This window comes from Grampus griseus, assembly GCF_964374135.1.
Source record: "Grampus griseus genome assembly, chromosome: 8".
NCBI classification, from domain to species: Eukaryota; Metazoa; Chordata; class Mammalia; order Artiodactyla; family Delphinidae; genus Grampus; species Grampus griseus.
Window position 1 is genome coordinate 75,556,672 of NC_139002.1, and position 13,114 is coordinate 75,569,785.

General features: G+C 39.0%; 1 protein-coding gene across 3 annotated transcripts in view; it reads left to right on the plus strand.

Annotated features, from left to right (window-relative positions):
• The window catches only part of NELL1 (neural EGFL like 1), an 853,170-nt gene that overhangs the window by 513,992 nt on the left and 326,064 nt on the right, over nt 1–13,114 (plus strand). For all 3 annotated transcript variants that reach the window (XM_082659859.1, XM_082659860.1, XM_082659861.1), the window contains one exon: nt 6,099–6,221. In XM_082659859.1, the coding sequence (XP_082515985.1) occupies nt 6,099–6,221 (123 nt within the window). The remainder of the gene's footprint in view (nt 1–6,098; nt 6,222–13,114) is intronic.

Genomic DNA, 13,114 nt, shown 5'->3' on the forward strand with positions numbered 1-13,114 from the left:
TCAACAGTAAAAAAAACATCCCATTGTAAAATGAGCAAAAGACATTTCACCAAAGAAAAATAGATGGCAAATGAGCATGTGGAAAGACATTCAACATCATTAGCTACTAGCAAAATGCAAATTAAGAGCTCAATGCAGTATCATAATACACACACGAAAGACTAAAATTTAAAAAGTGAAAATACCAAATGCTGACAATGATGTAGAGAAACTTGATCACTCATGCATTGCTAGTGGGAATGTAAAATGGTGCAGCCGTTCTGGAAAATCATGTGGCAGTTTCTTACAAAACAAAGCAAGCACTTATCGGATGCCCCTATAATCACACTTTTGGACATTTAACCCAGGGTAATGAAAATATATGTTCACACAAAAGCCTGTGCACAGATGTTCATAGCAACTTTGTTCAGAGTAGTAAAATACAGGAAACAATCCGCATGCCCTTCAATGTGTGAATGGTTGAATAAACTGTGATATATTTTTACAATGGAATACTACACAGCAGGAAAGAGGGATGAACGATTAAAACTACAACAGTCTGGATGTGACTCAGGGGCATTGAGCTTATTGAAAACAAGTCAATCTCAAAGATTACTTACTGTGTAATTCCACTTGTATAACAGTCTCTAAATGACAACTATAGAGGTGGAAAACAGATCAGTAGCTGACAGGGGACAGGGATTGGGGGTGATGGGGGGAGTGTGGACTAGGTGCAAACACAAAGTCATAGCATGAATGTGGTGGTGGTTACACAAACTTATACATAAGTTAATATTACTTAGAACTACAGCCATATGTACATACACAACATGAACGCAGTTTGAAAGCATGGTGTGAACTGAATTAGGTCAGTAGACTACTTAACAGTGACACACAACTGTCAGTTTTCTGGTTTGGATATGGCACTACCACTATATAGGATCGCACTGTGGAGAGAAACTGGGTGAAGGAGTTAAGGGACATTTTGTACTACTTCTACAGCTTTCTGTAAATCTGTAATTATTTTTTTTAAAGGTAAAAGAAATTACCTACATTGTGGCCAACATTATAGATACTCCTTTGAATCACATAATAAACTGGGAGTTTAGAAAAAGTGCAGGAGAAGAAATGAGGAGATGGGAGTTCGAGTTACAGACGTACACCTTACTATCTATGTACTTACAGGAAAAGCCTCTTACATGCTCCAAACTGCAATTTCATCTATAAATATGACTAATAAAACCTGCTTGGCTTGTCCCAGTGAGGTTACTGTAACAATTTTTTGTAAAATTCAAACTAGATTATTTTGAACAAAGTGAAACTGTAGCCAGCCAGACCCCAGATGTGGACGTTTGCAGCCACAGCTGGAGTGACTGTTACAGTAGCTTGTTTGGATCCTGCTTAGTTCTCTAAGGAAAACAGTGTGTTAATTGATAATGGCTATTGATTACAATGTTACAGAGGTGGATTAGAGCCCTTGTGAGCCATCCCATAGCAGGGAAAAGAAGAAGGAGAAAGGAACCGTGTGATAATGACAGTGCTTAATGAGTACCAATAAATATTAGCCAGCATAACAATAATTATCATTAGTAGAGAGCTTGCTGCCAAAATTGTTATTTCTTTGTCCTGAGAGGTTTAATACTCCAAATTTACCATAATCAAACTCTGGTTATATATCAGCAATCCTAAACATAAATCCTTTACCTTCCCAATCTATAGTCTTGTTTCCCAGGGACCATAATTGAATCTAAGCAAATATTTCTTTGAATCTTTAAAGAGGTATTCTAATTTGTGTCTTCAAAGGCCTGTCTGTTCACAGCCTTTCTGCCTGAACTACCAGCCTGTAAAGGAAAAAGAAAGTTTTCTTAACCAGTTTTAACCACCATTCAACAATTGATTCTGCTTACAAATAATTGTAGTAGTAGTGGGAAGAGTAGTAGTAATAAGAACAATGATAATAAAATAGCTTACACTTATGGAGCACTTACTAGTTGCAATTAGCTGTAATAAGTATTGTATCTATATTAGCTAATTGAGTCCTCATAAAAACCCCAGGAGATAGATTGTATTATTATTATTATTTTTTTTACCATTTTAACCATTAAAAAAATATTTATTGGCATATAGTTGCTTTACAATGTTGCGTTAGTTTCTACTATACAGCAAAGTGAATCAGCTATATGTATACATATATCCCCTCTTCTCTGGATTTCCTTCCCATTTAGGTCAGCACAGAGCACTGAGTATAGAGTTCCCTGTGCTATACTGTAGGTTCTCATTAGTTATCTATTTTATACATAGTATCAATAGTGTATATATGTCAATTCCAATCTCCCAATTCATCCCCCCCCATAGGTTGTATTATTATCCACATTTTACATGTGGAAACTAAGAAGACACAGATTGTCTGAGTCACTCAAGTGCACGTAGCTGGTGAGTGGCACGTCCAGGATCATCTAACCCGGGCTGTGTGGTTCTAGAGTCTCTTGCCTCTATGTCCTTCTACCTCTCACAAGAGCTTTTCTCACACCTGAAGCATCTCCAGCAGCTGGAAGGGGATTTGAGATTTTTAGAAGGAGACCGTTTCTTCTATGGCCATCTCTGTCAGACATAGTTTTGAGGGTACTGGTTACTTTGAAAACTCGGTTGTGACTAAAGATAATAAGATGTGAAAGTTTTGGAACCTTTGTCGTTTGGGGATAGGCTGGATCTTCAGTGGGTATTTGGGACCAGTGTAGAAAAAGACAGACTTTATTCTTGGCTTTAGGGGGTCACTTCTGTGTGACTTGGTTTAGCTTCAGCCACGTCCAGGTTACTTCCAAGTACTCAGTGATGTGATCATTCTGTGTCTGGAGTTACAAGTCCAAACTCCTCCACTTATTAGTTTCGTGATGTTAAGTTATTTAATAATTTAATATTTAAATTTAATAATGTGTTTTTGTCTCCCTTCCTTCATTGTAAAATGAGCAAACATATTTCACGTGACTTGGGAGAATTAAATGGCATCATATATGTACAATAGTTATCCCAATGCTTGGCACTCGAGGCTGAATACTACTATGTGAAGTCGAGAAAGTAAAGTCAGGGTTGTAGAAAATGGACTACAATTCCTTTCCTCAAAGTTCACTACTTAATAAGGCATTCATGATAAAATTCGCAAACCTCATCACCATATATTGTGATTTGATTGCCTCCAAAGAGATAAAATTTTAAATTTATTAAAAGTTCCAAGAGAGTTAAAGTTCATGTGTTAACAGAGAGCAGGCGTGGACGCCTGCACGGCGAAAAGTGTTCATATGAAGTGGTCTTTGAAGCCAGGCAGGGGCACAGATATTCAACTATACTGGGAGAGTATTTTGAGTCAGGGAAACATCATGACAAACTAGAGAGGTAGGAGTCAGCTCGTGCACTTGCAAGACAGTGATGGGACCACCTCATTAGAGAAGGGGCTTTGCATTAAGAATATTGGGAGATAATACAAGGTAGGATAGATGTGTTAATTAACCTGATGGGGGAATCCTTTCAGAATGTATATGTATATCAAATTATCACTTTGTACATTTTAAGTATCTTTCAACTTTGTCAGTTGTAACTTTATAAAGCTGGTGGCAGGGGCGGTGAGGTGGGGGACACCACATGGGCAACGATGGACCAGACTTCTGGAATGTTGCATAGAACCACACCTTTCTCCATACTGTTCTGTTGCCTGGAGTGCCCTTCATGGGCATTTCTGGCTGAGAAAACCATGACCATTTTTAAAAGACTAGTTCAGATACTATGTCTTTCAAGAAGACTTTTCTCCCTCTTAGAAGTCATTTCTTCCCTCCAATGAACTTTTATTCCAGTTAATCTTTATTTCTTTTATCAAGTATGAGCACACATGCCAGTTTGCCTAGGTCATTCTGAGTTATGCCTGTTATTCCAGTGTAATTATTAGCAGAGCCCCCTTTCACTCTAAAATATGTTCTGTTTATATGATAAAATATGAGGTCACCTACTTATAACTCTTATCACTTCTCCCATGTGTTCTGGTTGGTTACATATTGCTGTCTGGTGGCCTCTATTAAAATGTTCATATGAGCAGAGACCATATCTACTCATTTGTATTCCCAATACAGACTCTAATAATTACTACTTAAATGGATTTAAATAAGGAGATTGAAAACTCTTGGGGTCTAAACCTATATTCTTAGACTTCTTTGTGTCCCTAATATCATCTGGTATTGCACCTGTACATATTAGGTGCTTGCTAGGTCTGTAAATGTGATTGGACATTCATAGGATTATACTATTTCTGGACTATCCTGGAGATGATGATCTGAGCACAGACTAGAAGTGTGTCTTCATGAATCTTCTCCCTTCACACTGCTTGCTAACCTGTTCGCATTTCTGTCTTAGAGTTTGTGTTGGTTTTAAGGCCTAAAGAAACATTTTCTTTGAAAACCCAAGGTGTTAAATTAAGAGCCATGTGCATTTGTTTACTTGACATTATTGCATGTGGGTGACTGAAACAGCTCTACTTTGTAGAATTTAACTCTTCTCATTACTGGTCCCTGTTAGGCAATTTAAAATAAAAATTAATGAAGGGACTTCCCTGGTGGCTCAGTGGTTAAGAATCTGCCTGCCAATGCAGGGGACACGGGTTCGAGCTGGTCCGGGAAGATCCCACATGCTGCAGAGCAGCTAAGCCCGTGTGCCACAACTACTGAGCCTGCCCTCTAGAGCCCGCAAGCCACAACTACTGAAGGCCGCGTGCCTAGAGCCTGTGCTCCGCAACAAGAGAAGCCACCACAATGAGAAGCCCGTGCACCGCAACGAAGAGTAGCCCCCGCTCGCCACAACTAGAGAAAACCCACGCGCAGCAACGAAGACCCAATGCAGCCAAAAATAAAATAAATAAATAAATTTATTTTTAAAAATTAATGAAGATAGATGATATTTCAGTTTATTGGTACATTGATCTAACAGTTTGCTTAACAAACTGTATTGAATTTTTAGTTTTGTTCAATTAGTGTTGATTTCTTTGAGATTTATAGCTGGAATTTCAACTCTTGTTTTATAACCTGTTCTGACTTAAATAACCCTACTTGATTTTTCTTCTTAAGATTTCTAAGAAGTTATACTAGCAGATGTTAAAGGGAATAAGGGGCATAAACTTTCTCACATTATTTATTTACAGAGGAGTCATTTAGTTGAGTATTAAAATGTCCTGAGGATGAGGGGAGAGTCTAGTTATCTGTGAAATCTTGATTTCTAACTTGGAATCTTTCAGTCCATTTCATAGTGTTAGATGTATTTTCCCCTATGTCTTGTGGATTAAGGATGCCATGGCTCTTTGAATATATATAACCATATTACTACACGTTAAGCATCAGCCCAGTGGTTAAATTCTGAACCTTGTGAGAATACTTGTGGGTTGATGCTCCTCTGCCGGGCTGTATTAGCTGGGCCTTCCTCTTTAGTTTTACCCTCTTTGTTCTGTTGGAGAAGAACACTGATAGGGTGTGACAGGTGGTTTACCTCACGAGCTGGACCCAGGCAATCAGAGCCTCCGTACCCAATTCCCAACCTTGGGGCTGTTGACATATCAGACTGGTTAATTCTTCGTTGTCGTGGGCTGTCCTGTGCATTGTAAGAGGCGTAGCAGCGTCCCTGCCCTCCACCACTAGATTCCAGTAGCATCTCTTTTCTCAAAGCATGACACCCCAAAACATCCTCAGACGCTGTCACATGTTTCCTAGGAGGAGGAGATGCAGCATTGCACACACCATGCCCCTGCCCCTATTGAGAACCACTGCCTTGGAACCTCTGCAGAAACCTTTGCAGACATGGAAGCAGCAGTGACCTTAGAGAAGCACTTAGCAATCATTGTCACTTGCATAAGTCGCTTGACTTCTCTGACACTCAGTCTGTTTACCTGCCAAGTGAGGTTAATAACATCCATCTTTTAGAGTTGTTGAGATTTCAACCACATCAGGCATGGAAACTGCCAGGCATAGAGTAAGGTCCCAATGCACGGTAGTCACTGTCTTTCTTACTTGGTGAGTTCCAGCTAACTTTTCCAACACCAGTGATTCCAACTTATGAAAAAGTGTCTCTCTTTCTCACCCTGCAAACAGAGCACGACGAATGTGGCAGCGGGCAGCACAACTGTGATGAGAATGCCATCTGCACCAACACCGTCCAGGGATACAGCTGCACCTGCAAACCGGGCTACGTGGGCAACGGGACCATCTGTAGAGGTAGGCTGGCCGTGTAGGGGCAAGCCCTGAGCTGCAGCCCTGCCCGAGCTCTTGGCGCTCCTGTGGCAGATCCGTTGTGCCATTCTGGTGGCTGAGCGTGGCCAGTGTTCCTGTTCCTGGACTGCCAGTTGGCAAGGGCACTGTGCATCAGAGAAGAAGGTGCTCTGAGTCTACCTTTTGGGTTGAAGGAAGAAGGTGTGAGAGTGGTTCGGGGGCATGGTTCCGTATCTAGATGGCTCTCTTCAGCTTTGCCTGTTGGCTTGTGTTTGTGATGGACGCACTGGTTGCTGAGAGCCCTGCTCAGAGGGCATGTGGGCACTGCTCATGGCCACACTCTAGGTATCTGTTCAGCGTAGGAAGCTTAAAGTTTCAGCCTCTCTCTGTGTTTGGAGCAGTTCAGAGGCCAGTGCCCTGGCTTCTGTCTGCATTTAGAATAAAATTCCCATTTGTCCTTCTGGCTAACGAGAACATTCAGAATCTGGTCCCTGGCTCCTCTCAGCTGCATCTCTGTGTTCTCCCCCATTCTCCCTTGGTACCAGTGCACTATTCCTCGCACAGGCCAACCACATTCCTGTCTCAGGGCTTTGTACTTGTGCTCCCCTGAGCCTCCATGCTCATTTCCTTCAGGTCTCTGCTCAGGTCTGCCCCCATCGTCAGAGACTTTCTTTGACCACTGTTTCTGAAATAGACCCCTGGTACTTTTCGGCCCCATACCCTCCTTTATTTTTTCTTCACTAACACAGCCTATCATAACATTATGCATTTATGTGTTTGTTTCTGTATTGTCTGCCTCCCCATGGGGATGTAAGCTATGTGAGAGTGACCACTGGGTTGCATCTCCCTACTCTGTCCCCAGCAACTAGAATGGTAGCTGGCACACTGTAGACAATCAATAACTAACTGAATCAACCAAAGAGGAAAGAGACCCAGTCACACTGAAAAAGAGGCAAAGTGTACAAAAAACCCAGGAAATAACCCTTTGAGTTAGGTATTATTATTATCCCCATTTTAGAGTTCACAACGCTGAGACACAGAAAGGTTAAGTAACTTACCCAAGGACACACAGTGCATTATCAGTATTCTTCTGAAGAGATGACATGCTGATGGTGAAAAATAATGAACAATGACTTCCAAGAGGAGAATCTTAGAAGATTGATTTTATTCTGTGTTGGGGAAGTTGGGGTAAACAGCCTCATGCATGACTGAGAGTTAAATTGGTGAGACTTTTTAATGGCAACTTGACAAAATCAATCTACTTTTAAAGTAAATCTGAAGGGTCATAGAGGGATTCTCTTGAGTCCATAGATTTTACCTCTTGAAATGTGTTCTAAGCATATGCTCCTGAGGGGCGAAAAATGCACATACAGGGATGTTTTTGCCACATTATTTGTATTTACCAAAAACCAGAAACAGCCCAAGTATATGTCAGTAATGGAATGATTTAATTTGTTTGGAGTATAATTTAATGGAATACAATACAGTGGTTTGAACTTCTGAGTGTATCTACAGACACGTGCACACACATATACACACCCACACTGAAAGGCATATTTTTGAGAAAAAAAGAAAAGTAAATAAAACCAAGTTGCAAGACAATACATATGGTATACATATAGTATAATCACCTGGCTAGTTTACTATTATTATTTTTTAGCATCTTTATTGGAGTATAATTGCTTTATATTGTTGTGTTAGTTTCTGCTGTATAACAAAGTGAATGATCTATATGTATACATACCTCCCCATATCCCCTCCCTCTTGCACCTCCCTCCCATCCTCCCTATCCCACCCCTCTAGGTGGTCACAAAACACCAAGCTGATCTCCCTGTGCTATGCAGCTGCTTCCCACTAGCTATCTTACATTTGGTAGTGTATATATGTCAGTGCCACTCTCTCACTTCCTCCCAGCTTACCCTTCCCCCTCCCCGTGTCCTTAAGTCCATGCTCTATGACTGCGTCTTTATTCCTGTCCTGCCCTTAGGTTCATCAGAACCACTTTTTTTTTTTTTTTTAGAGTCCATATATGTGTTAGCATATGGTATTTGTTTTTCTCTTTCTTACTTACTTCATTCTGTATGACAGACTCTAGGTCCATCCACCTCACTACAAATAACTCAATTTCATTTCTTTTTATGGCTGAGTAATATTCCATTGTATATATGGGCCACATCTTCTTTATCCATTCATCTGTCAGTGGACACTTAGGTTGTTTCCATGTCCTGGCTATTGTAAATAGAGCTGCAATGAACATTGTGGTACATGACTCTTTTTGAATTATGGTTTTCTCAGGGTATATGCCCAGTAGTGGGATTGCTGGATTGTGTGGTAGTTCTATTTTTAGTTTTTTAAGGAACCTCCGTACTGTTCTCCATAATGGCTGTATCAATTTACATTCCCACCAACAGTGCAAGAGTGTTCCCTTCTCTCCACACCCTCTGCAGCATTTATTGTTTGTAGATTTTTTGATGATGGCCATTCTGACCTGTGTGAGGTGATACCTCATTGTTGCTTTGATTTGCATTTCTCTACATATATTTATGTAAATACAGGGAGATGGGAACCATGCAGATTGTTCACCTTATTACCAATGGGTGTGTGAACAGGAACATCCACTTATTGCTATAAATTCAATATTGTTTGCATCTCCTACAGTGGGGATTTATATATGTAATATTTGTGTGTTTTTTAAAAAGTTCCATGAGACAAATAAAGAAACTAGTGCTCAACTTGTAAAAGAAGACTTGAAGATATTTCCAAAGCAAAACAAAAAACTATAAACTTTAATATAGTTCCCCAGGCTATCAAGCCACTGCTGACACCTGCATGGTAATGCTGTAAGTCTGAAGAACAACACAGGGAATTGTTTGCAATGCGTTATTTTTCAAATTGCCATTACCTCATACAATGCTATTGGTTGCACCAGGTCAGTGGGTTTTGTTTGTCACGCCCTCTCTTGCCACTGTGATAGGTGATGGCTTCACCTTTGTGGAATTTGGAAGTCCCAACTGTGAAAAATACGAGTTCAAATAATGTTCCTGGTGTCCATGGACTCTGAAAATACATCTTCCCTTGAAAGTTATGAATCAGGGAAAATAATTTTCTTAAAGTAATTCTCATGGCCCATTGTGTTAACCTTAATGAGATCAGGAGAATCCTGCGTTTCATCAGTGTTATGTGGGGAAGCATTGCAGTAGAGGTGAAGACTGGACAAAGGAATTGGAGAATTGGGGTTTAGACCTGATTTCCTTACTGGTGAGCTGTCACTTCTGTAGTTTTACATAGTACGGTTGGGTTAATGTTACCTTCAGTGTTTATCCAGCAGTGTTATTGCAAAGGATTATTAAAGGAATACATATATTGTTGTGTTTTAAGCTATCAAATGCTCTAAAGGTGGAAGATAGTATGATTGGTGGAACAATGATGAAGGGCAAGGGGAAGGCAGTACATGAGTTGGCTTCAGCCTCAGCCTTGTGACTCAAATACCCAAACATGTGTCTGTTTCAAGGCATACATTTTATAGTTGAGTTTTCCACTTGTAACTGGATCATTTATAGAGGGAGTTGGACAAGGAGCATCAAACAGCTTGAACTGATTCAGAAGGTCTGAGAGAAGAGATGGCTTGTATTGTGCTGGAACCACGGTCTCGGGCACAGATGATCCAATCCTCACCAGACTTGCCAAATAGACACTCCTCTTTATAAAGGAAAAAGCTATTACTTGGGTACAGAAGCAGAGAAACTTAAAGCAATCATTTCACTACCATTCCTTCCTGAGGGCTGGAAAAGATACATGATCAAGACTCTCCTCATCGCCCAGAAAGGCTCCCCTATTTTGGATGCACTAATATTATTGTTAATAAAAGTATATTGGTAGCAATGTTCACAGGAGTACTGGAGTGTCAATACTGCAGTGTTGAGCAGAACTAAAATAACGTCAAACTTATTTGTAAACTCACTGTCATGCAAATACTTACCAACAAGCACTGGTACTGAATTTAGATCTGAATGTATCTGTTATAGTCCTTAAGGGTGGGGGCAGGAAGGACACTTTACTGATTTAATTCTAAGAGAAGGAAGTCTCTAGGCCCAGAGACTATTATTATGCTTACACTTTCAATAATGCTTCCTTTGAAAAATGTGACTGAAACTTGAAAATGAAACTGATTGTCTAGTCTAAGCTTTCAAGATACATTATGTTCATCAGCTTGGTAAAGAAAGGCAGACAGACACAGAAGCTGTATTGCAGTCTTGAAACCAGCAATAGTGCATTAAGAAAACAGTCACAAGAAGGGAACTTGTGTGGTGCTAGGTGCGATATATTGGTTGTGTTATTTTGACTTAACAAGGCAGACCTTGATGTAGTCTTTTCATATTCTTTTCCTACAAGTGCATTTTTCCTAGGCAAAAAAGGGAGTCTCTTGGATGCACTTTAAGTACTCTCCATCACTTACCAAAGTCACTGCTTACCTTTTAAAGTTTGCAGCCCAGTAGACGTAACTGCATCCTTAGGGGCTTAAGGGAAGCACGTTAAACCAGCTTGTATCTCAGAGGGAGTGGAGATCTGGCACTTAGACAACTGCTGATTCTTTAAAAACTGCATTTTGAGGTTGCACTTTGGTGAGTCACATAGATGTTTGTTATCTGTAATTGTCACATCCAAAATGATACATGAGATTAGCAGAGCCATATATATATCAGTCAATTTTATTTTAAAACAGGCTACTGAACATTGAGTTTCTGGTGAAAAATCAAGATAAGACTGGCTTTCTTTCCTAACTAACAATTCTCAATGGACCAGGAGGCTTTCTTTAGGCAACGTTATTGAAAGATGTCACAGTCAATCTCTAGGCTCTCTGCTGGATTATGATCTGTTTGGGGAAGCAATTATTTGCAAGATACTTAAGGTGCTTAACAACTGCTACTTTTATAGAATGGTGCGAGCTATACTTAACATACCCATCTCAGTTCAGAATATATGCAAAGGGTATTTACCTTTTTTAGAACTGAAAAACGAAAGTACCTGGTTGGATGTCATTTTTTTTTTTTTTTTCTTTTTGGGCAAAGCTGATGAGATCTTTATGATGAAAATAGTCTTACAGTGTATTTCTGTTAGATTCCCATGAAACGCAGGTTTTTTATTTTTTTTATTTTTTATGGAGTGTTTAAATTCCTTCAACAATTCAAAACTGAATTCTGCTGTCACATGTAAAATGGTATCCACTTGAAGAGCTAATGACATCAGATGCATTCTACAGCAGACTTTTCATTTTTAAGCACAGGGAGAAAAAAGGTTATATTCTGGGGGGCAAAATGGTAGGTGAGGTTAAGAAGGTCACGTGATAAATCAGTAGCCTGTACTGACGCTTCAAGTTACGCTCCCTAATTGAGGTTATTCTTACAATCAGTTTTCAAACAATAGTGAACATATTCCTCCCTTATAACATTGATATAAGGGCTCAATTGTAGCTTTCCTTTCTATACATCCTGAAAGGATGTACAAGAGGAAATCACTGAGACATCTTGAAAAATAAATCTATTTGTCAAATACCATGTTATTTCAACAGCAGCAAACTAGTCAGTTAACAGTTAAAACCCTAAGAAAATATTAACCTGTTTGAAAACAAGTCTATATTGTAATAACCCCAAATATCAACCTTAACATCCGATTCTAACTTTCAAATGCTGGGTACCTTTTCCAAGAGGAAATTACATCTGCTTTAACATGAATCCCCAGTTTAAATACTTGCAGAAAAACACACATATTATCTACTCAGCAAATGTCTGAAATCAAACAAAATAATCCAGCACTGGACATTAATATCTTACAAATAGCATAAGATCCCAAAAGTACAAGAAAAACCTTTATAGAAAAAGAAATTATTTGGACAAATTCTAAGTACAACAAGACATCTAAAGAGGGGACCATCTAGAAATCTACCATACAGTACACTAGACTCAATCTGGAGCATTCTACAATTTTATATTAAATTTGTACAATTTTATACCAAAACTATAGTCATTTTAAGAAAACATTTTACATTTAGAATAACTACTTAAGACATTTAAACTGTAGATAATATTTAACTATAAGCAAGAATAAAAAATAGTCCTATAATAATCTTTTATCTTTTCTCAACAAGTAAATAAACACAGATGCCTTCTTTGCTTTTATGCCTAACTACCTCTCTACTCCTTTAGTCCAGTTCCACATCATCAAAAGTAGGGGTGAATAAACAAAATCAGTAACGGCAAACACAGCAAGGGCCATTGTAGTAGGGGTTATCAATGATGGGAAATTTGTACAATGAGATATCTAGTTAAAGGAGTAAAGGTAGAATGTGCTTTTTAAGAAAACGGCCAATAATCACTCATCTGAAAAAATGCAAATAGGCGCCAGGTAAAATTGGCAGAATTTGAACTGAAACCAAACTTTTAGTGTGTATCAAACTAGCATTAAGAAATGCACACAGGATGTAAACCAAAATAGTGGTTATCTCCAGGTGGCAGCATTACAGGGAATTTAAATTTTCTTCCTGTTTTAATATGCATTTTTTTCACGTGTGTTTTTAGATTGCACACAAGTAGTACCAAGTGGCTAGAAAGAACACAGACCAAGGATACTAAAGTAAAACCACAGGGTCTTTTTCTAGCAGAAAGGACCTCAAGGATTATCTAACTTAGATACATTATCTATGTATGTATCTGGGATATAACCGCACTGATTTAAAAGATTAGACTAGAAATTCCAAGAATACTTCCTAGACGATTAAAAATAATCTATTTTCAGGATTGTTTACACTCCCTAAGTATGCAAAACTTAACACATTTAAATGTAAATTCCTTCATATACGTTATTAAAAAGTAGGAAAAACAAATTTAAAGGGAGTTTACACA